Source organism: Rhipicephalus microplus, chromosome X (assembly GCF_043290135.1).
Source record: "Rhipicephalus microplus isolate Deutch F79 chromosome X, USDA_Rmic, whole genome shotgun sequence".
Taxonomy (NCBI): Eukaryota; Metazoa; Arthropoda; class Arachnida; order Ixodida; family Ixodidae; genus Rhipicephalus; species Rhipicephalus microplus.
Genome location: NC_134710.1, coordinates 499709651 through 499731945, shown reverse-complemented (window position 1 = coordinate 499731945; position 22295 = coordinate 499709651). Strand labels below are relative to the sequence as shown.

The 22295-nt window shown below is 48.1% G+C and overlaps 1 protein-coding gene across 1 annotated transcript in view; it reads left to right on the top strand.

The window, feature by feature from the left end:
* LOC119160767 (organic cation transporter protein) overlaps nt 1-21807 on the top strand; it is a 718234-nt gene extending 696427 nt beyond the window's left edge. The window contains exon 13 of the mRNA XM_075880997.1: nt 21648-21807. Coding sequence (XP_075737112.1) covers nt 21648-21714 — 67 coding nt within the window. The 3' untranslated portion in view covers nt 21715-21807. The remainder of the gene's footprint in view (nt 1-21647) is intronic.
* The last annotated feature ends 488 nt before the right edge of the window (nt 21808-22295 follow it).

Below are 22295 nucleotides of genomic sequence, written 5' to 3'. Positions count from 1 at the left end.
AATGCAATTTTGTAAAGCGTCTGACTTGTTTTGCTGTCTGCCAGGCTCTGCCACTCAAGCCACCAATTGGCTTTGGCAGGCCTCGTCAAATGTACTGTTTTATTTCAAGAAATAAAAGGTATTGTTATTAATATTATTATTATTATTATTATTATTATTATTATTATTATTATTATTATTATTATTATTATTATTATTATATGCTTGACGACGATGTAATCCAACCCTCAACCAGTCCATGGCCATCTCCCGTCGTGCTCGTAAAAAAGGTGGACGGCACTCTAAGGTTCTGCGTAGATTATCAGAAAGTTAACGAAGTGACTAAGAAGGACGTCTACCCTCTTCCACGCATTGACAACTCACAAGACTGCCTTTGACATGCCCACTATTCTTCTCGATGGATTTATCTAGCAGCTATTGGCAGATCGAACTGGATGAGCATGACCGCGAAAAAACAGCATTCATAACCACTGATGTCCTCTACGAATTCAAAGGGCTGCGATTTGTTCTGTGTTCTACTCCTGCGACGTTCCAAAGGATGATGGATACAGTGCTCTCAGGTCTTAAGTGAGAATCATGCCTTGTTCATTTGAATGACATCGTTGTGTTTTCACAAACACTCGAACTGAATTTGGAGCGGCTTCAGTTATTCATTTATGCAATTTGTTCTGTATGTCTCTCTTTAAAAACCTTAGAATTGCCACTTTGGTTACGACAAACTAAACTTCCTCGGCCACCTTGTCAGCCATGATGTTATTCGGCCGGATCCAGAAAAGACTTTCGCTGTTGCAGCATTTCCGCCACCTGCCAACAAATGCTATTTACGTCAATTTCTGGGCCTCTGCGCATACTAGAGGCATTTTGTGCAAAATATGTTCAACATAGCCAAACCATTGACTCGTTTTACGAAAGATGACGTTTTCTTTGTGTGGGGCCCTAAGCAAAGGGCCGTTTTCTCCTACCTTCAGCAGCGCCTGCAAACTCAGCTCTTACTAGGACGTTTTGATGAAGATGCCTCTACTGAATTGCACAATTACGCAAGTAACATCGGCCTTGGCACAGTCCTCGTTCAATGGCAAGAGGGAGGCGAACGTGCCATTGCTTATGCTGGCCGGATATAATCTTCTGCGGAGACGAATTACTCGACCACGGAGAAAGAATGTCTAGCTGTTGTCTGGGCGATACCAAAGTTCCGACGATATCTCTACGGCTGACCTTTCAAAGTTGTTACGGATCACCACGCTCTCAGCTGGCTTCTGAATCTCAAAGAACCTGCAGAATGTCGGGCCAGGGGGACTTTACACCTTCAAGACTTAGACGTAACAATCCTTTACAAGTCTGGCTGGAACTGCACGGAAGCACATTGCTTTCGCGCGCTCCACTTACAACGACGGCAACTGACGACGACATAGACGGTCGTTTCCTTAGCGCTATTATTGCGTCTGACTTGGCGCAACAATATAGGGCTGACGCCGAGCTTCGACAATTAATCGAATATCTTGAAGGGTGCAACTCGCACCCTCCACGACTGTTCGCACGTTCGTCATCATCCTTTTGTCTGTACAGCAATGTTCTTTATAAGTAGAACCAATACGTGACTGAACACCTGTTCATCGTTCTATCCACGCTACGTGCAGATATTTTATCGGCCTGTCATGATAAGCCTTTCTCGGGCCACTAGAGATTCACACTAACGTTCTCTTCCATTCGCCAGCACCACTACGGGCTGAAACTCGCACAGGACGTCAAGCATTATGCTAGAAAGAGTCGTTAATGCCAGCGCCGTAAAGCACCACCTCAGTGCCCCGCTGGTTTTTTAAGACCTATTGTCCCGCGAGCGTAACCATTCTAGCAGATTCGTGTGGACCTGTTCGGACCTTTTCCCAAGTCTCACAATGGCAACAGCTGGATCGTCGTCGTCACTGATTACATGACACGATACTGTGAAACTAAAGCATTACAGTGAAGCACCGCCAGTGACATAGCCCGCTTCTTTATGAAAACCTCGTTCTCCGCCACGGAGCGGCAGAAGTTGTATACTAACAGATCGCGCAACAGCTTTTACCACCCGGATGATGGAGCATGTCCTGCAGCTTAGTAGAACCGCACATAAGAAAAAACACTGCATACCACCCACAAAGCAACGGCCTTAGAGAGAGGCTAAACAAGACGATTACGGACACTCTTTTCATGTACGTTGATCGAGACCACAAAAACTGGGATGACGTTTTGCCGTACGTCACGTTCGCCTACAACACTGCTGTTCAAGAAACTACCACGTTCACACCATGCCGTTTGCTCCATGACAGGGAGGCAGCCACCGTGCTGAATGTCGTGCTCCTACGCGACAGGTAAGCCGTTAACGTCAACACCAATGAATTCACCCAACTCGCGCACGCCGCTCGCAAGCTCGCACTCTGAATCCATAGCCAGCAATGCGTCGACTCCCATCGACTCCCATCGTCATCCCCAAGTTATTTACTAAACCAGCGATCAAGTCTGACTATGGACCCGCAATCGCCAACGAGGCCACTCATAAAAGGCATTGCACCGCTACTTTGGTCCCTACAGAGTTCTCCGGCGTCTCAGCGAAGTGAACAACGAAGTTCGCCCCGAAGATGAAGCTCATCGATCCCGTCATTCACCGCAGCCAGACGTCGTCCACGTTTTCTGGATGAAACCATTCTACCAACGTTGACTACCCGTCAAACCTACGCGTGACTTTATGAACCTTTCGTCACCGTTAGCTTGTGTGTCTGTGCGTTTTCTCCTGTAATCATGCACCCGCATCGTGACAATGCTTCCTGGGGAGGGAGGGTAATGCCACAAGCATGTATTACGTCGTATTGTTGCTGGCGGAATTGTATGTGCCGCTATAGCAAAGACGATGAAAAATAGCGCGCAAAAGAAGATGATGCTTTGGTTTTGCCAGTGAGTGGTCCAGCCTGACCTTCGGCCGAGCTGCAGTTACCGGCTTCTGTTCATTATAACGTGACAATATTTTGTGTACCGCTTATGTTCCCCGCCTTCTATTGTGTGTATTACCGTGTTTGTGCCGCAATCTGAACCCCCAGTGCTGCTTATGAGTGTGCAACACAGTGAGTGCACAAAAGTTTATAGGGCTGACTCACACCGGCCACTAGCACTGGTCGCGCAACTATTTGCGACTGGTCGCAAATGGTAGCATCGGCCACAAGGTGACAGGTTTCGCAAGTCGCTTCCTGACCGATTTTTCAGTCGCGCGACTGCTGTCGCAAAGCTGCTGGAATCAATCAGCGATGCCCAGAAGTGACGCAAGCGTTTTTTTTTCACATCCAGGTTTATTTTTTTCTTTTTCATTGCGCTGGCCCCCTATCACCAGATACAAACAAGTGCGTTCCTGTGGGTCTGTGCCACCATAGCCAGCACGGCTTGGATTAGAGATGGCCGAGTGCAGCAGCTCAAGCAAAGTGTAGAATTTAAGTAGCTGCATCAGCAAGAAGCTAAAGACCATCAAAATAAAGCGAAAATGGATGCGCACTATCTTCCCCGTATTTGGAATCGTTTTTTGTCTTGAACTTAACTTGCCACTGCTCTTAATGCAGCACGTTTTGAACACGTTTATGCTGCATGCCTTGGCACCACCTAAAGACAGCGCAATCGAGACGCGTTTGTGCTGCACTGGAGGCGATGGCAAGTCAAGTTTATTTACAGGATGGTTCCTAAATACGTCCCTCTCGTAAATAACCCTCGGTATGTGAACGCAGCTCGGGAGCAGGGCGCCTTGTATAGCAGGCTAACTCTCGCGCGTGCAGGAACCGTCACACACACCGTCGGCTTTTTTTACGGGCGAAGCTTCTTACGACGTGGGTCGTATTTGCCGTGTTGTCATAGTCGCCACCTCTCGTTTAGACTTTAAAATGTCGGCTAAATAATGGTATTTTATATAATGAATATACGATGAAAAGATGCGACGTGGTGGTACTAGGAGTGTCCACTATATGGACGGACGGATGGACGTACGGTTGGACAGACAGACAGACAGACAGACAGACAGACAGACAGACAGACAGACAGACAGACAGACAGACAGACAGACAGACAGACAGACAGACAGACAGACAGACAGATGGGTGGATGGATAGACGAATGAACGGACGCGCAGATGGACACAGAAAGACAGACAGACGGGTGCATGAATGGACGGACGTACAGGCAGATAAACACAGGGACAGAGAACAGAACTACGTATGGACGGACGGACAGGCAGACAGAGGTACAAACGGACGGATGGGCACATGAACTGACAAGCGCACAGACGGACGGACGCAAGGACGCTTTGCCCCAGTCATCACTACTCCGTGGATATGGATAGGTGTGAAACTTTATTTGCCGTCCGGAGGTGCACAACTCAACGCACAGCGGGCCGCTCCCACGTTGCCCACCGTGGGCCCTCTGGGCAGCCCACAGTTGATCCCCAACATCGGGCCTCTTGATAGCGGATAGGCACTTTTTTATTAGATTGTTCTGTGCACCTCATCGAGGGGCAAAGTCAGAACATGTGGTATAGGCTAGTGAGTTCGTTGCAGTGCTTGCAAGCGCTAATAGGATAAATGTAATAAAGCCGGGCTCGCATACGACCCCGTCTGCAGTTGCCTGATAGTCCAAGCCTGCGCTCGATATAGTTTATTTTCAGATAGGGGAAGTCTCTCCTGCCCAGATAAAAGTGCTGGGTAATTTCGTTGTAAATGGTCGCTTGATCTCTGTTCTCCACAACTGCGGGCCGGTGGGGTAGTTCTCTGCATGAGGTTACAGAAAGGGAGACCTTGCGCCCTAGAGTGGGACAGCCAGCTCATTAAATTTTCTGCCCACCCCCTCTGATGGATCCCATGTGAGCGGGACACCACGTGTCACTGTGGGTGGTGATACCTTTGTCCTCCAATATGTGATTGGCTTTTTGCACACGGTGCCAACGCTGAAAGCTCGGATGGCTGCCCTGGACTCACGGAATATAGGTGTGTTTGTCACGGAGAAGCGCCTAGGCAATAGCTCTGTACTCGGCCGCACACGACGACGATCACCGTACTTAAGCAGCGTTAACGCTTGAACCCCTGTGGTTGATAGATACTGCTGCAAAACAATTTGTGTTGCCATATTGAGCCGCGTCGAAAAAACAGTTTTCACCAGGAAGTTCTGACGCTCTAGGTAGCAACTTCACAGCCATGGCCTTCCTTCTTTCCAGATTGCGCTGGTGATGCATAATGTGCGGGGCGGGGGATAGATAAGATTTTCTTTCTGCTCTTTCGGAAGGCCCTGATAGTTGTCAACGTTGAAGAGCGGGACGCCCATCTCTATGAGGACAAAAAAAGAAGTTAACTTCTTTGGCGCAAACAATACGGAAAAAAGGAAAACAGAAGGCGAGGAAAGAAACAGATTGACGCCAAACTAACAACTACTTTATTCTTCACACAGCAACGCATATATATGCCGAAACCACATACATTGCATGCGCACGCACAGCTTCGTATCGTATAGGTACGCCGTATTTTGGCTGCAGGTTACCCTATGACGCTCCTTACAGCCGTAGCTGAAGCCCTGCTTCAGAAAAGGAAAACAAGAAAGAAGGCGACATGTGAACGTGATACGTTCAGGCCTGTTGTGATACCTTATTTACATAAGGTCACACATCAACTCAAGAGAGTTGCTAACAGGCATGGGGTCTCCTTGGTATTCTCTGCGCCCAACAAACTCTTGAAGTTGTGCTCCCGCACCTGCGGTAGTAGCAAAACTGGGTGCAAAATAAAACACGGTGTCTGCTTTATTTCTTGCATCACCTGTGTGGTATATGGCATACCTCTGGTATGTGGCAGGATCTACATCGGGCAAACGGGACGTTGCATAAACGAGCGTCTTAGGGAACATGCGCAAAAAATAGTTAACAAGGTAGACAAAGGGGCACATCTTGTTGCTCACTTGCAATCCTGCATTGGATGTTCGCCACGGTTTCATGATACGATGATTCTGGGCAGGAGCAGGAATGAAGATGCAAGACTTGCTTTGGAGGCTTATCATATTAAGAAAAGCGGAGCTGACTGTATCAGTGATACTTCCGTTTCTTTGCATGCCATCGAATATGAATTTTTGCGTACACATCTTGGTTAAGATATCGTGTTCTACAAGTGTAATATGACAACACGCGTGTACATTCAGGTGTGTGGTGTGATGTGTTAAGGTTTAGGAATTTTTCGTTTTTACGTATACGATACGAAGCTGTGCGTGCGCATGCAATGTATGTGGTTTCGGCATATATATGCGTTGCTGTGTGAAGAATAAAGTAGTTGTTAGTTTGGCGTCAATCTGTTTCTTTCCTCGCCTTCTGTTTTCCTTTTTTCCGTATTGTTTGCGCCAAAGAAGTTAACTTCTTTTTTTTGTGCTATGTACCAACTAGACCCAACGCAAGTTTTACTGAAGTTCATCTCTATGAGGGCTCGTCTGCTCGCCCTGGTGCCAGAAAGTCTGATATTTTGTCACCTTTCTTGAGCTTCTGTAATCTCTTCTAGGGTATTGGGAACTCAGAATCGCAGGCGTTGGTCAGCTCTCGTGTAGTTTAGTAGTCCAAGTGCGCTTTTGATCGGCAGAGGGATCTGCACAGTCATCAGCAACACAACAAGTTCACTTTCGTCGCACATGACCTAGAGTCCGGCTTAGCAAGACGGAGATCTCTCTAGTAGAAGTTATACCAAGTCATTCCAAAGCATTCGTGAATATACTGTGATTTTTTTCTCTTTCGATGCTGCTGTACTGCCAGTGCTGACACCATGGCATATCGCATAAGCGCCGTGACACTCTTGTTTTTCGCTCGAATCGAACTCCATGGCTCTGCTGGGAACGTTGCACGAGAGAGGAAGAAGACAATAAATGTGGGGCGCTAAATTCGTTCCGCCCAATCAGCTGGAGGATGTCTCCTGATCAGCTCATCGGCGCTGGCCTCAGAGGTCTCGCTGATAACGACGTCCGGACGTCACTCACCGGCTTTACGACTTTTGTTTGGTTGTATGCAGCCTCGGCCGGTGTGAACATCTGTCGCTTTTTGGTCGCTAGTCGCAAATCGTTGCGCGAACAGTGCTAGTCGCTGGTGTGAACCAATCTATATACGAGCGCTCATGCCGGAGAGATAAACGCGAGAGGAGAAACAAAATGGAGGGGGGTATTTTTTAGGGAAAAAAGTAAAAAAAGGCGGAAGTTAAGCAAATGGGGTGTAGAGTGCACGACAACTGCTTCTCGTGTGAGGACGCTTCAGCTACTACACTCACGAGGGAACGGGGAATAAAGAGACAGAGTGAAGGAAAGAAATTAGGTTAAAAGGATAGGAGAGAGAGTTAGATCAAGAAGGATAAAGCAAAGGAAACTAGTATGATGGAGGAGGCACGCTTCACCAAGGCGAGTGACTTATAAAAGTCGCTTGGTCAAGCTGGTGTCCCCAAGAAAGTCCAGTAAGGCCTCAAGGACAGAGCGGTGATGGTCCTCGTAGCAGGTGACGTGTAGGAGTTCCTGCAGGGTCCCACATGACAGTCTGACGAGATGGTATCTCTTCCCGAACCGCTTGCGCGCTTCACAGAGAGCAGTACACTCGCACAAGAGGCGGGACAATGTTTTCGCCCCACCACAGTCAGCGCATTTCGAAAAGCTCGCGCCGCGCAGACGATGCCTTCGTTCAGCTGGCACTCGGAGGTGGTCCTCAAGGCTAGGAGGAGGCTCGCTCGCAGCGGGTGAAACCAGTCACTTATATGGGAGGAGGGGACGTCTGGTGTCAACCCGAGCGTCCTCCCAGCGAAGGAAGCTGCGTGCCGAGTCGAAGGAGCTTGGGTAGTCGGTCAGCGGGATCTTGGCGGAGTGTGCTCGTTTGACATGGCAAGTTCGTCTGCTGCCTCATTCCCCACGATGCCGACGTGTGATGGGAGTCACGGGAGCACGAGATTACAGCCACGCTCTTGGAGGGCCAGTAGGCTGCGTGTAACGCGCTCAGCCAGAAGTGGGCGACGTTCTTTCCTCGCGAGCTGACTGGGGGCAAGTTTGAGTCGCAGAATACTGCCGCGCTATTGACGACTGGTGACTAGCGTAGGAGGTCGGCAGCCAAAAAAAGCCCAAGTAGCTAAGCTGTTGTCGAGGATGCAGAATACCGCAAGTGGTACTGTCACTCCATGCCAAGCTGAGGGCCTATGCAGGCGGACGCAGCAGAGCCATCCCGCAGGATGGACCCATCACTGAACCCTTGCATCCTTCCGGCCAGGTCCCTGTACATTCGCACCTCAGCCACCTGTGCCATGGCACTGAGCGGGGTGAGGCGCTTCGATCGGATTCCCGCCAAGTGCAGATTCACTCGAATAGGCGATCACCGGTGAGGCGGCTACCAGTGCGAAGGGCACGCGGGATCGTCGCCCCGATGCTATCGTAGGCGTACAAGAGTTGGCCGACACGGGAATTAGGCATAACACGTAACAGCGTGAGCAGGGGGCCAGGGTCGGGTGCCCGGTGGAGACGCTTCAAGTGGCACAGTGCGCGCAGGTCCACCATGAGTGACGCAGGCTACATGCGAGCTTCCGCAAGTGCTTTGGCCACACTAGAACTACGAAGAATCCCGTGACACATGCGGATGGCACGGAAGTGGTCTTGGTCTATGAGTCGCCACTTTGATGCTTTGAATTTGCAGATGGGCTGTGCGTAATGCACGGCAGATAGAGCCATTGCCTGGTGTAAAATGTAGGTGAAGGCAGTGAGGCAGCTGTTGCCATGGGCGAGTAGATGGCGCACAGCCGATATCACGCGACATATCATCTGGCATAGGCGCCGCACCGCCGGAAACCATCGGTGGCGATTGTCTATTGTGGGGCCGATGTAGCGGACGCCGCTGCGCCAAACTATCGGCGCACTATCTAGCTGAAGGCATGGAAGACGTCGTGGGGCCTCAGCAAAAAAAGTGAACAACGAGGGCCTTGGTTTTCATCGCCGAGATCATGAAGCCTATGCTTCTAACGCAGGTGAACACACTCTGGGGGGCTTCTTGTATACAGGCACGCACCGCTGAGCAAATACAAGTTAGTCCACGCACATAGAGGCCGACGTTGTGTGCGTACACAGCTGTTTCTGGAAAGAACTTGGTGAACGGCGCGAGATCGAAATTGAACACTGCCCTCTGGGACGTCGCAGCTGATGGACTATGGCACACTTGTCACCCCGCCGACGCGCACATTAAACGTCCAGTCGTTGAGGAAGGTCTGAACGTAGTTCAAGAGTTTGCTCTCGACCCCGAGCGTGCGCACACTACTGATAATGGACGCGTTGGGGAGCAAGTCAAACGCCGAGTGTATGTCAAGGAGGAGCAGAACAGCCATTTCACCATTGTGTAGGGCTTGCTCGAGGGTGCTCACGATCGCGGTGATGTAGTCGGACTCTACTCTCAGGTGCTGAGGCCGCAATCAGCACTGTTCTGAAGGGAAGGCGTTGCGAGTATCCGTAATATACTGCAGTCCATAAAGGATCGTCTTTTCTATTGTTTTGCCCACGACTGAAGTAAGGGAGATGGGTCTATACAACTTGGTCGAGTGTGGTGGTTTGCCTCGCTTGACAACAGGGATCACAGTAGCGGAGTGCCACTGATCCTCGACGACAGCGCTGAAGAAAACACTGCTGAATGCATCCAGCAAGAAAAGGTGCTGGGAGGCATCTTGTTTCTGAGCATTTCATGTGTCATTTCTCTGGACCAGGGGCGCTGTGCTTGCGCTTTTTGAAGAGAACCCATTCCAGTTTGGTGTGAGAGAAATCCTCCTCGCAGAAAAAGCGAATGTCATCTGATGTGGCGAGTTCCACGGGCCATCGCGAGTTCGTGCCATTCAAGGCTTTTGTCATAATATTCGTGTCCTGCACCTTTCAGAAGACAAAAATTCAGATAACCACCACACATCACGTGCGAAGGACCACTGGTTGGCATGCTCAGCTAGCATGACACAAAGTCTCCGACCAGGAGGTTCTCGTGTCGTGTGCCATCATTCTAATTACGTAAAGGGAAGTTCGAGAGTGACGAGTGATGCGTCACAAGGACCACCCATCAAGCGCATCCAGTGCGTTTAGTTTCGGTTTATTTGACATCGCGGTCTGTAAATCCGACTATGGATCTTCAGAAATACGTGTGAGAGTTTCAATTTTTTTTCGAACTGTGCTTGCCATGAATTACAATGTAGAGCAACATCACCATATGAACAACAACCCTAAAGTTAATAATAAAAAGTGAATTTAAGCATTTTTGTGTTATTAATATTAACTCCTAAGTAATTTAATTAGTTCCAAATCTGCCTCGGCCTAGAAACTGGCTGTTAAGACGTCAAGTGCCTAACTATAGCAGGTTTGTAGGAAAACATCTGTATAATGCTTTAAAAACGCACTGAGTATGTACAGGTCAATTCACGAACATGCAGCATAACATAAACGCGTCAGTATAGGCATATACCGTTTGGATTGGCATCAGGAAGCAATGGCTACTTTACTCAATTACACCAAGTAATTCCCTCAAGTTCCAGAGGCGTAGTGCCTGATCAAGACCGGCTTGGCCTGACTTAAGGTGAGCTCCTCGAGGGTTGGAAAGGCCAGGAGGTGACACAAGTGCAAAAATAAAAATCAGGCGTGATAACAAGGAAGTCCCAACAAAACACGTTATAGCGACATTTTGCACCAGTGTCCTGCCTGAACACCTCGAAACTGGCTACTTGAAGTTGAACGTACGATCCTACATCAGTAACCCACGACGTTGCTTCAAGTGCCAGCATTTTGGTCACAGCTCTCAGTGTCGCCGCAGCTGTCAAACCTGTGCAAAATGCCGTTCAAATGATCACTCTATAGACAACTGTGCGGAAGCTCACCAATGCGCAAATTGTGACGGTGGGCATCCCGCGTTTTTCCGCGCCTGTCCCACATAGAAAAAAGGAAAAGAAGTTATAACTCTGAAATCGACATAAAGATTTGATTCATGGAGGCGAGAAAATTCCTTGCGCTTGGTCAGGGTCCTTCATTCGCCGACGTAGTACGCCACCGGGGGGGGGGGGGGGGGGGGCAGTTTCACAAACGTTCGCGACGCACCACACACAGTGAATTAGCGGCAGCACTTTCCACCCCCTCAGCGAAAGCAGTAGCCAATGCTGCTCCGCCACTAAAAAGCATGCTGACTACAGGACCTGCATGCCCGGTGCCTTCTGTTCAGTCGGAATGTCCCAAAAGTACGACACCCACACGCGTAATTCACGAGCGGACAACCAGCGCCTCTGCAGAGGTGATGAGCACAACAGCAACCCTAACGGCGCTTCAAGCGCCGAAGGATCGGCGCAGCTCATTGGAGCGCGTCAAAAAAAAAGCGAAAACTCCCGTAACCGTGCCCAAGAGCGGCTCCCAAACTTAAAGTAGCAACTGTTGCAGCATACACAGCATTCATTTGCACGCACGGTTGAGACACAAATTCTACAGTGGAATATGAAAGGACTGCTCAGAAACCTTGATGATATGCCAGAACTTTTACACGAATACTTGCAAAATGCGCTGTGCGTACATGAAACACTTTAAATCTAGGAACACGAACTTTCTTTGCCACTACGTTATATTTCGGAAGGACGGGGATGGTGTTGTTGCGTCCTCTGGTGATGCGGCCATTATTGTTGATCAAGAAATCACGTGCTCACACCGCGTTTGAACGTGCCCTGAGACAGTGGCTGTTCGAGCCATCCTTTTCAATAAACTCATCACCATTTGCTCCAACTACTTTCCCCGCAGAATCAGCTCCAAAAGCATAATTTCCAGGCTCTAATTGATGAACTTCCAGAACTTAATCTGGTCCTTGGGGACTTCATTGCACATAGTAATAGACCTGCTGTGTAAATAGAAACAACTACTGGCGTCCACGCATTACATGCCACTAAAGCCAAGACGCCAAGTTTCTTTCAGAATTGCCCCGCCGCGGCGGTCTAGGGGATAAGGTACTCGGCTGCTGACCCGCAGGTCGCGGGTTCTAATGCCGGCTGCGGCGGCTGCATTTCCGATGGAGGCGGAAATGTTGTAGGCCCGTGTGCTCAGATTTGAGGGCACGTTAAAGAACCCCAGGGGGTCGAAATTTCTGGAGCCCTCCAATACGGCGTCTCTCATAATCATATAATGGTTTTGGGACGTTAAACCCCACATATAAATCAATTCTTTCAGAATTCACAACATAAAAAATATACAAAAATTACCAAGAACAAGGGGCAGATGATTTATTGCCGAGAGCAACAGCTGGTATTTGGATTTTCTGCTGGTTGACGTGCGCCGAGGTTTTATATGGACTGTAGTGCTGGATAAGATAAATACGCGCGTAGTTGATTGAATTGGGAGTATTTTCATGCGCAAGAGACAATGTGCTATAGTGCAGCGGCCATGTTAGAGTGTACTGATTTGCATCGGTAAACTGATAGCTGGAAGTATATAGCTGATAGCTAAAAAACAAATTGCATGTTGTCTCGCCGTGTTACTTATGAATGAACACCGAACGACAAGCCTGTGTTTCTACGTACGAGTCAGCTAAGTGCCGCCGAGTGTGCCAGGCGGCTGTCGGCGATGGCCCGTGTGCGCTGCGCCTAAGACTGAGAGAGCGTCGCATCGATGCTCATCGCTCCTTGTGCGCACACCGTACGCAAAAAAATGGTTCATTCAAGTTAACCGATGGCAAGGCTTTACTGTACAGTCATTCTCGCTCCTCGGCATAGCACATTATTAAACTCAGAAGCGCCCATGACATGCATGACGGACTCGGCCGGTAAGCTAGGCCTACATTCACTGGGAGTTGTACTCGCACAACTCACTATAACTTGGACCAATCTCGGCGCAGGTGGCTTAAGATGACGGAGGTTTGAGCAATCCTCAAGCCTCTCATGGTTGTATTAAAGGGTAGACGAGGTAAGCAATACTACAGGCATTGCCAGAGAGGCGTTTGAGTTGTGGTTTTGCCGAGTAGCGTTATTTTTCAGGCATACTAGTACCCAACGCAGCATCGCAAGTCAGATCGGACGCCGAATCGTAGCACTCGTAGATGATTTTTAGGTCAGCACTGCTGACAGATCGTGTCAACTGTCTTTGTAGCGCCTAAGTAAAACTCTCAGGCTTGGGCACAAGTGGCTTCACCGAATTTAGCCGATATAACAGAATACTAGCTGATCACTGGAACTTAGTATTAAAAGTGGCAACGTATGTCATGTATTTTTATTATAAAAGGTTCACGTGCCTACATAGTGCCTAACGATCACCAGATAGTTGGACAGGCTAGTTGTATACTTGTCCTTCAAAGCGCGTTGTAGAAAAGTAGTGCCACCCGCACTAGAAGGCGGCTACACATCTTGAGTATAAATACCGGTTGCTTTAGGAATTGTTGTCCACACTGCGAGAGGTATATATTTGGTGTTGTTGTTCGCTGTGTTACGTACTATTATAATCTGTATACCTATGTGCATCCTGCATATGTGACGTAAGCTTAAATCAATCTATGCAGTTCAGTTCTTTTACAAAACGCTTAACATAAGTTCTTTGAGACGCAGCAAGACTGATTCTACTCTTGGAGGGAATTGATGCACTCTAGCCCTACCAGGTTGTAAAACTATGTGAGAAAGTAGCGCCAATACCGAAGAGGGTGTATGAACTCTACTTAGGCGAGGGAGCTTAATCACTCTCGTACTGCCAGAGTACCAGAACTCTGTCGAGAAAGTGTGCTTACTCTGTGCAGAACAGAGTTTTCAGCATTCCTGAAAAGAAAGTGAATATGGGACAAGTACTCCCGCAAAGAGAGTTGTCCCCGCAGGGGCGCCTGCGCAAGTAGGCGTTTGGTGTGTAGCGACACCACGGCCCCGAGCTAACGGAGGAGTTTCGGCTCCTTCCCACGCCTAGCCGTGCGTGGCTTTGCCGTGTCCGGGGAAAAGGGGATCCTGGGGGTTGAGCTGACGCTGGGTGATTGGACCTTTAAGGCCCCCCGGAAGAGGCAACACACCCCTTTGGCCCCGGCTTCACGTAGACGGCACCCCTGGACTGACCCACCAAGGGGAAATCGGCAGTCGCCTTTTCCTATCTCTCTCTCCCTACATCTTCGTCTTTATCTCTTACTATTTATCTGTCCTGTCTTCTACTCTCTTCCGTTTACTTCCAAACTTCCTGGCGGCTAGGGTTAACCCTGTGCAAATAGCCTACCTTGGTCTAGGCGCATTGGGTTATAGTGGCGTTGTACGGCTGGCGTCTGCAGGTTTCAGTATCTGTAAACTTGCAGCGTCCCCTCGTTGGGCTCCGTGGTGGGTGACCGCCAACGCTGCTGAACAACATACAATTAGCATGCACAAAGCATTCCCTTTACTTAGTTATCGTGCCTCCTCAAAGCGGGTACGCACCGAAGATATCAATTTTTTCATCCGGCCAAGACAAAGCTTTCCTTATTTCCACGTTATACACTGTGAAAAAACTAACAAGCAAGCCAGAACAGTATCCCCCTTCGTAGTGGCTAGGTCCTTAACCGAAACTCTCGGTGCCGGGTACAAGGTTACCAAAATGGCCAGTGGAGATCTACTCCTCGAAATACGTGACAAAGACTAATTCGATAAACTGAACACCCTCACAACGTTTGGAGACACACCCATCAGTATTACGCCACACAGGTCCATGAACTCATCTCGCGGGGTCGTATCGGACGCAGATTTGCTTGACCTGACCGAAGCTGAACTTCTTGAAGGATGGAAGAGCCAGAACGTGACAAACGTACAGCGTATTAAGATAAGAAGAGATCAAAAAGAAATACCAACGAAACACTTAGTACTGACCTTTGCTTCGAGCGATTTGCCGGAAACAATTCAGACTGGGTATACAAAGACATCTGTGAGGCCATATATTTCCAACCCCCACTGTTGCTTCCAATGTCAGAGATATAGCCACGGCTCGCAAAGCTGTCATGGCCAGAAAACTTGTGCTCTGTGTGGAGTCGTGGGCCACGCGTCCGACAACTGCGAAGCACCTGCACACTGTGTGAACTGTGGCAGTAGTCATGCCGCGTGCTCACGTTCCTGTTCTTTCTGGAAAAAAGAAAAAGAGATCATCACTTTAAAGATAAAAGAAAACATTACATTTAAAGAAGCAAGAAAAAGAGTCTCGCTATTTTATGGCCCCACATATGCTGATGTGGCGCGCCAGGGGGCAGTGTCGCACCAGCCCTCGCCACTCCTTCGGCCTGCGCAGAGCGAGCCATTGGCTGTGGCGCCTGCCCCCAAGGTGGCAGTAGTTGAGTCTACTCCGCCTACTATCGAACAGAGACCAGGGACTCCAGGGTCCTCGGGTCTCAAGGCCTCACCTTGCCAGGCGAGGCCCAAGCTTCGAAAAACGAGCTCGCATGAGCGGGCATTCAGTGCCTCCGAGGAGGCAATGGATACGACGGCACCCCTGGTGCCAAAAGAGCGGCGCGGCTCTCTGGAGCGCGCCAAGAAAACTAAAAAGCTCATAACAGGGCCTGATAATAGCCCTGCTACTTGAGCTCGACCTTTCAGCTTAAACAAGTCACTCCCTTAACGTACACACAGCACTACTTTACTTCCAATATGGAAACACAAATTATACATTGGAACGTCAGAGGCCTGCTTAAAAACCTCGACGACCTCCAAGAGCTTTTATACAAACACTCACCTGAAGTGCTGTGTCTACAGGAAACACATCTGGAATCCTCCAATACAAATTTTTACGTGCTTACGTCATATACCGAAAGGACCGAGAAGATGCTGTGGCGTCATCCGGTGGCGTAGCCATTATTATTAACCAAGGAGTAGCGTGTACACAATTACCACTCCAGACATCCCTTGAGGCGGTGGCTGTTCGAGCGGTACTTTTAAACAAACTCGTCACCATCTGCTCTTTGTATGTACCTCCCCACCACCGTCTTGAAAGACGTGAATTTCAGTCTTTAATAGACGAACTGCCTGAACCCTATTTGCTTCTTGGGGACCTAAATGCACATACTGGACTGTGGGGCGATCCTCGCTCTGATGCACGAGGTCGTCTCATTGAACAATTTCTCTTCTCTTCCGGTGCCTGTTTGTTGAATAGGAAAGAGCCAACATACTATAACGTTGCCAACAAAACTTACTCGTCCATAGACCTCAGCATCGTATCACCTTCACTCCTACCCCTACTGAAATGGAAAATCATAAATAATCTATATGGAAGTGACCATTTTCCTGTAGTGTTGAGTTCACAAACAACATATGAATGTCCTCTACGTGTTCCCAAATGGCTGATAAACAAAGCAGACTGGGAACAGTTCCACAACACTACACGTTTGAGTTGGACAGACATATGTTGGTTAAACATAGATGAAGCTGTGCAGTACTTCACAGCTTTTCTAGCTGACGCAGCAGCCAGGTGCATACCGCAAACATCTGGAATGCCCGGCAAACGACACGTCCCATGGTGGAACACGGAGTGTCGTAATGCGCGAAAGGAACAAAACAGGGCATGGAGATTGCTGCGGAACTCGCCAACAGCGGAAAATCTTGACACCTTCACGAAAATAAAGTCTCAAGGAAGGAGAACGCGTCGGCAGGCCAGAAGAGAAAGCTGGCAGAAGTTTTTGTCAGAGATCAATTCGTACACACAGGAGGCTAAAGTCTGGAACATGGTCGGTAGGATAGCAGGGAAACAAGTACACACACTTCCAATCGTAAACACTCAAGGTGATACCTTGAAAGATCAGGCAAGCTTCCTCGGGGCACATTTTGAACGGGTATCCAGCTCGTCTCACTATACTGACACTTTCCAAAAATACAGAATAACACTAGAAAAGCAGAAACTAGAACACGAATCCACTAGATACGAGGCATATAACCAAGCTTTCAGTCTGGCTGAGCTCCGAACATCTCTACGTTTTTGCAGTACTTCTGCCCCAGGTTCTGATCGTGTGGTGTATGAAATGTTAAAATGTTAAAACCTACCAGCCGAAACACAAAAAACCTTACTTGTACAATGCTATCTCGTTTTCTGGCACTATCCCTGCCTCCTGGAAGGAGGCTGTTATTGTTCCCATTTTGAAGGAGGGCAAGGACCCTTCTTTAGCTTCGGGTTATAGGCCTATTGCACTTACAGGCTGCTTGTGCAAAGTATTCGAAAAAATGATAAACTGCCGACTTGTACATATCCTTGAAACAAACAGTTTGCTCGACCCATTTCAGTGCAGGTTTCGAGAGGGTAGATCCACCGCGGACCACCTTGTTCGTATCGAGGCACAGATCAGAGACGCCTTCGTCCATAAACAGTATTTTCTCTCTGTGTTCCTCGATGTCGAAAAGGCTTATGATACAACATGGCGTTTCGGAATTCTAAGAGACTTGTCCCACCTTGGTGTGCGCGGAGGAATGTTTCATATAATCGAAAGTTGCCTGTCAAACCGGACATTCCGTGTCCGTCTCGGCAGTGTGCTCTCCCAAACATTTGTCCGGGAAACGGGTGTGCCACAGGGTGGTGTGCTTGGTTGCACACTTTTTATTATCGAAATGAATTCTTTGCTCTTGTCCGTTCCCCGCAATATGTTCTGTTGTACATAGGTCGACGGCGTTCAACTTGGCTTCGGGTCATGCAACTTGGCCATGTGTGAGCGGCAGGTTTAGCTGGGTTTGGATTGGGTCTCCAAATGGGCAGATGAAAGCGGATTTCGGCTTGACCCACAGAGGGGCACGTGTGTCTTGTTCTCTCGAGAGAGAGGCATGCGCTCGGAGCCTGACATTCGACTGAACGGGCAACGTCTGTCCATCAAAGCCGAGCATAAGTTCTTAGGCTTAATCTTGGACAGCGGGTTGACCTGCGTACCGCACTACAAGTATTTAGGGGCAAGATGTTTTAAAGCCGTGAATGTTGTGAAAGTGTTGTCACGTGCTACTTTGGATAGTGATAGGCAATGCCTCGTGAATCTGTATCGAGGCCTCATTCGCGCCCGCTTGGATTGTGGGGCCGTTGTTTGTCAGTCTGCGACTCGGAGTGCTTTGAAGATGCTGGACCCCGTGCACCAATTGGGCATTCGCCTATCTACGGGTGCTTTTCGCACCAGCCCGGTGGAGGGCCTTTACGTTGAGTCAAATGAATGGTCGCTTCATCTGCAGAGAGCTTACATCTCCTTTGTGTATTTTCTTGAGGTGAAGGTAGACAAAGGGCACCCCTCGTACTCTACTGTTAGTGATCTGTCGAGCTCCATTCTGTTTCAAAGCGGGCCTTCGATGAGGCAGCCCTTCTCAGTTCGCCTTGAGTGTCTGGCCGAAGAAACTGAGGTCTCACTTGAACGCAGTTTGGTGGCTCCTGTAGCATGCCCACCACCGTGGCAGTGGCAGACTGTGGACTGCGATGTGTCTTTCCTAGAAGTTGCGGAACATGCGCCTGTTGCCCATATCCGAACATACTTTCTGGGACTTCAACGCAAATACACGCGTCCTGAGTTCTTCGCAGATGCCTCCAAGACTGGCTCCTCTGTGTCCTGCGCTGCTGTCGGCCCATCCTTTTCGGATGCTGGCCCTCTACATCCAGGCGCAACTATCTTCACAGCGGAAGCTTGCGCGATACTTGTGGCGGCTAGACGCATCAAACAATTGCAGGTGCAAGAAGCAGTGATTTGTACGGACTCCCTCAGTGTGGTAACGGCTCTGCACAGTCTTAAAAAACAAAAAAACCCGGTCCTTGTCTCACTTTACTCCATTTTGTGCACACTCTGCACTCTCAAGCAACATGTTGTAGTGTGCTGGGTGCCAGGGCACCGTGAGATCCAAGGCAACGTGAGGGCAGATCAGCTCGCTGCATCCGTCCACGAAAGCACTTCCCCTACACCTATATTAATCCCGGCCCTTGATCCTAAGCCGTCTCTCAAACAAAACCTCAGGGACTACTGGCAGAGCAAGTGGGATACACACACAGAGAAAACAAACTACACGTTATCAAGCCACACCTTGGCCATTGGCCACCAGTATCAAAATCACGTCTAACAGAGGTAACACTAACAAGACTCAGGATAGGACACACATACACGACACACACACACATCTTTTGTCCGGTGGTGATCCACCATTGTGTGATAAATGTGGTGAGGCATTAACAGTTCTTCACGTTTTAATTCAATGTAAACAGTTAGACACTCTAAGAAGACAACACTTTCCATTACCCTACCGACAACATATACCTTTACGCCCTGCAATGTTCGTTGGTAGGGAACCACTTTTTAGTCATAAATCATTATTGGCGTTTTTAAAAGAGATTCATAATTTTCATATCATATACCCGGGCATACCGCAGCACGACCTCTCTAGAGAGGTTTTTGCTGCAGTGGCTACACAGGAAAGCACTTGCCTCACGGCCCTTGCACGCAAGGGTATGAACGAGTGAGGTACTTGTGCTAATGCCATACATGTCCACCATCGTTTTTCATTATCACTAACTTCTGTCACCTATTCACATCACACACACCTTTCACGGCATGGTCATGATTTTATTACTTGTATGTTTTTACCCGCCTTATTGCGAGGAATTTTATGGCCCTTATACAGCCGCTAATCACAATCATTGTCCACATTCTTTGTCCCATGAAGTGGCGCTCTTTGGCCATCAAATGGCCCTTGCGCCAAAGAAACACCATATATCATCAAAGAGAGTTGTCAGCGCTCTGTTTGGGCTGTGAGTGCACGTTTTTTTCTTTCCTGTGGTGTCAACAACGCTTCAATTTTTGTAGAGCGTAGAACGTGGCCGTGAATGTTTACATTTCACGCACTTGCGTTTGACATGCGCGATGTGGGGCTTTGTGTTGATGATTAGAAGACTAGAGGTGTCGCTGTGAACAGTGACACTACATTTGTTACATTACCATGCAGTTGTCGAGAAATAAACGAGCTCTATTTCGCAACGACCCCTTTCAACGGTCGACCAGAATACAGCGGTCATTTGATGACGCCACGCTAGAAACTCAACTCTGGCAATTCTTACAGACCCAATTACTTGGACCATACTTTTAAGTTAACAAAGTGTGTGAGATGCTAAAATGTCTAAATGTCTACCTTCTACATACGTGGAGACTAGTCCCAGCGAGTTTGATTTCCGCCCTTTTGTTCTACCAACATGATTTCTACCAAAGGCGTACCAGCCGAGCTCGTTCAAGTGTTATCGGCTCTTCTGGGTTTCAATATACACAATTTCAACAAGTACGAACTACGATAAAGCTTATTCGTGGCATCATTTAACCTAAATGAAGCATTTTTTATAGTTTACAGCGTCCACACAAGAAGCGACAAAAATCGATGCGACGCGGACCCAGCACTTCCTGCAAACGTACGCCTTCCGTCACCGACAGCCGCTGGTCGCACTCGTGTGCACTTTTCAGGCTTTTATGCGAAAACACATACTTGTTCACTCATACGCTTACTGAACCAACATAATAACATGATGTTTCCTGCTCACTGCATTCGTTTCGGTGAAGCCGCTATGTAGTTGTTGCTAATGATAAAGCTACAGCAGTGCGCTGTACGTTTGCTCGAAACACTTCGCATTACTCAATCACTCTAGTAGGCGTATCAATCCAATGAGCCTAGGGACCTCATAAATCCTGAGCTGATGTCGTCCTTTCGTACGCGCGAGAAACTGATACTAAATTTGACAGTAACCGCCGGTAAACTATACCTGCTCATCAGTCCACTAGGTCTTTTATTTTTTTTGCGGTTTGAATTTAAGAAAAACCTAGCGCTGTTGTCAATATCGCAGTGTGAATCGTTCAAGAAAGAAGTCATCTGTGTTTAATAAACGTGGCAGCTTTAGTAGCAGGTGCAGATTCCGTCTATCTGGAGGAAGCGACAAAGAAAACTGAAATTGAACGGTTAGTTGGCAAGTTTACCGGTGATTTAACAACAAAGTTTCTACAAGTCGGCATGGCGCAGTGTTTACCTTGTTCATGTGGAAATCTCAAGGTTACACGTTCGAATACTTATGCTCACTTTTTTACGGGTGCTTTCTGCACCGGTTTAGATACAATCAATCTTGTTACTTTTTAGTGGCAGGTCGTCTTGGTGGTTCTGACGCCGTTTCGCGCTCCAGCATTGCCGGCACTCCACCAACAACTAGTGCCACCATACACCATGTGCCACCAATATATATATAGCACCGTAATCCACCAAAATGATGGATGGTGTAATCTACCATTCCTATGGTGGACGTTATTTTAGTAGGGTACCCAATGTAGGAGATTGGGTATTCTTGGTTTTGACATATTTCTTTGTTACTGTTTTAATAAGCCTGGCCGAATTTATCTGTAAATAACTGTACATATCATCTAAATAAACAAAGCACTTATGCTGTAGTCCCCCTTGATAGGCTACTCGTTATTCTATTGCCGCAAGCGTGGGTTTACTGTTCCACAGATAAAGTGTTTTTCAATAACTGCTTATTGGCAATAATGTAATATATACATAGTATACGCAAACTCTTGCTGACTAATGATATTAAAGTAATACACAGCATACAACTATTGCACACCACACAATTCAAGATTAGCTTCACAGTTTTCAGTGAGTCACAAATTGCAGCGTTTTATTTTTATTCCAATTTTATGGCATTTGCAGGAATGGTCAAAAAGAAAGAAACGTGCTGGATTCCTATGTTCCCGCCGAAGCTCAACCACTGCGGTAAAAAAGGTTCGAAAGACGGGAGTTCTTGGAACAGGTGGCACCTTCCCCGAAAAAAGAAATATAAAAAATAGATAAATTGAAATTTTTGACTGGAGATTGTGTGTGTAATTTTTTCGCATATCGACATTCTTTCATCAGTAATCCTGACCTTAGAGCATGCCCTGCTGCAAGTGTAATATCATACTGAAGTCAAGATCGAGATTTCAGCTGTAGCGCCATCTACAATGACTGCAATGGCTTGTTGTTTCTTCGACGGGCAAGCATAAATCCGCGGAGACCTCAGTTTGGTATGCCCTACATATAAGGTGTAACCACGTGACGTCAACGTAAAGTCCCAGTGGGAGTGGCTAGGATTACTAACTTAGAAAGCTAGCGCTACCATCGGCGTGACCTGCTTGGCAGAAAGCACGTGGTCACACAGGCTGCACGGTCTGCTTCGGGAGCATCAACGCGCCCTCATGAACAAATTTTGTAACGCTATCTGCACTGTAATTCTGGTTAGGTGAAGCTGTTTTCTCGCTTTGGCTGTACGTTTGAGAACACTTGAAAGCTCTGCTACACGCAGTCACTTTTGTTGAAAGC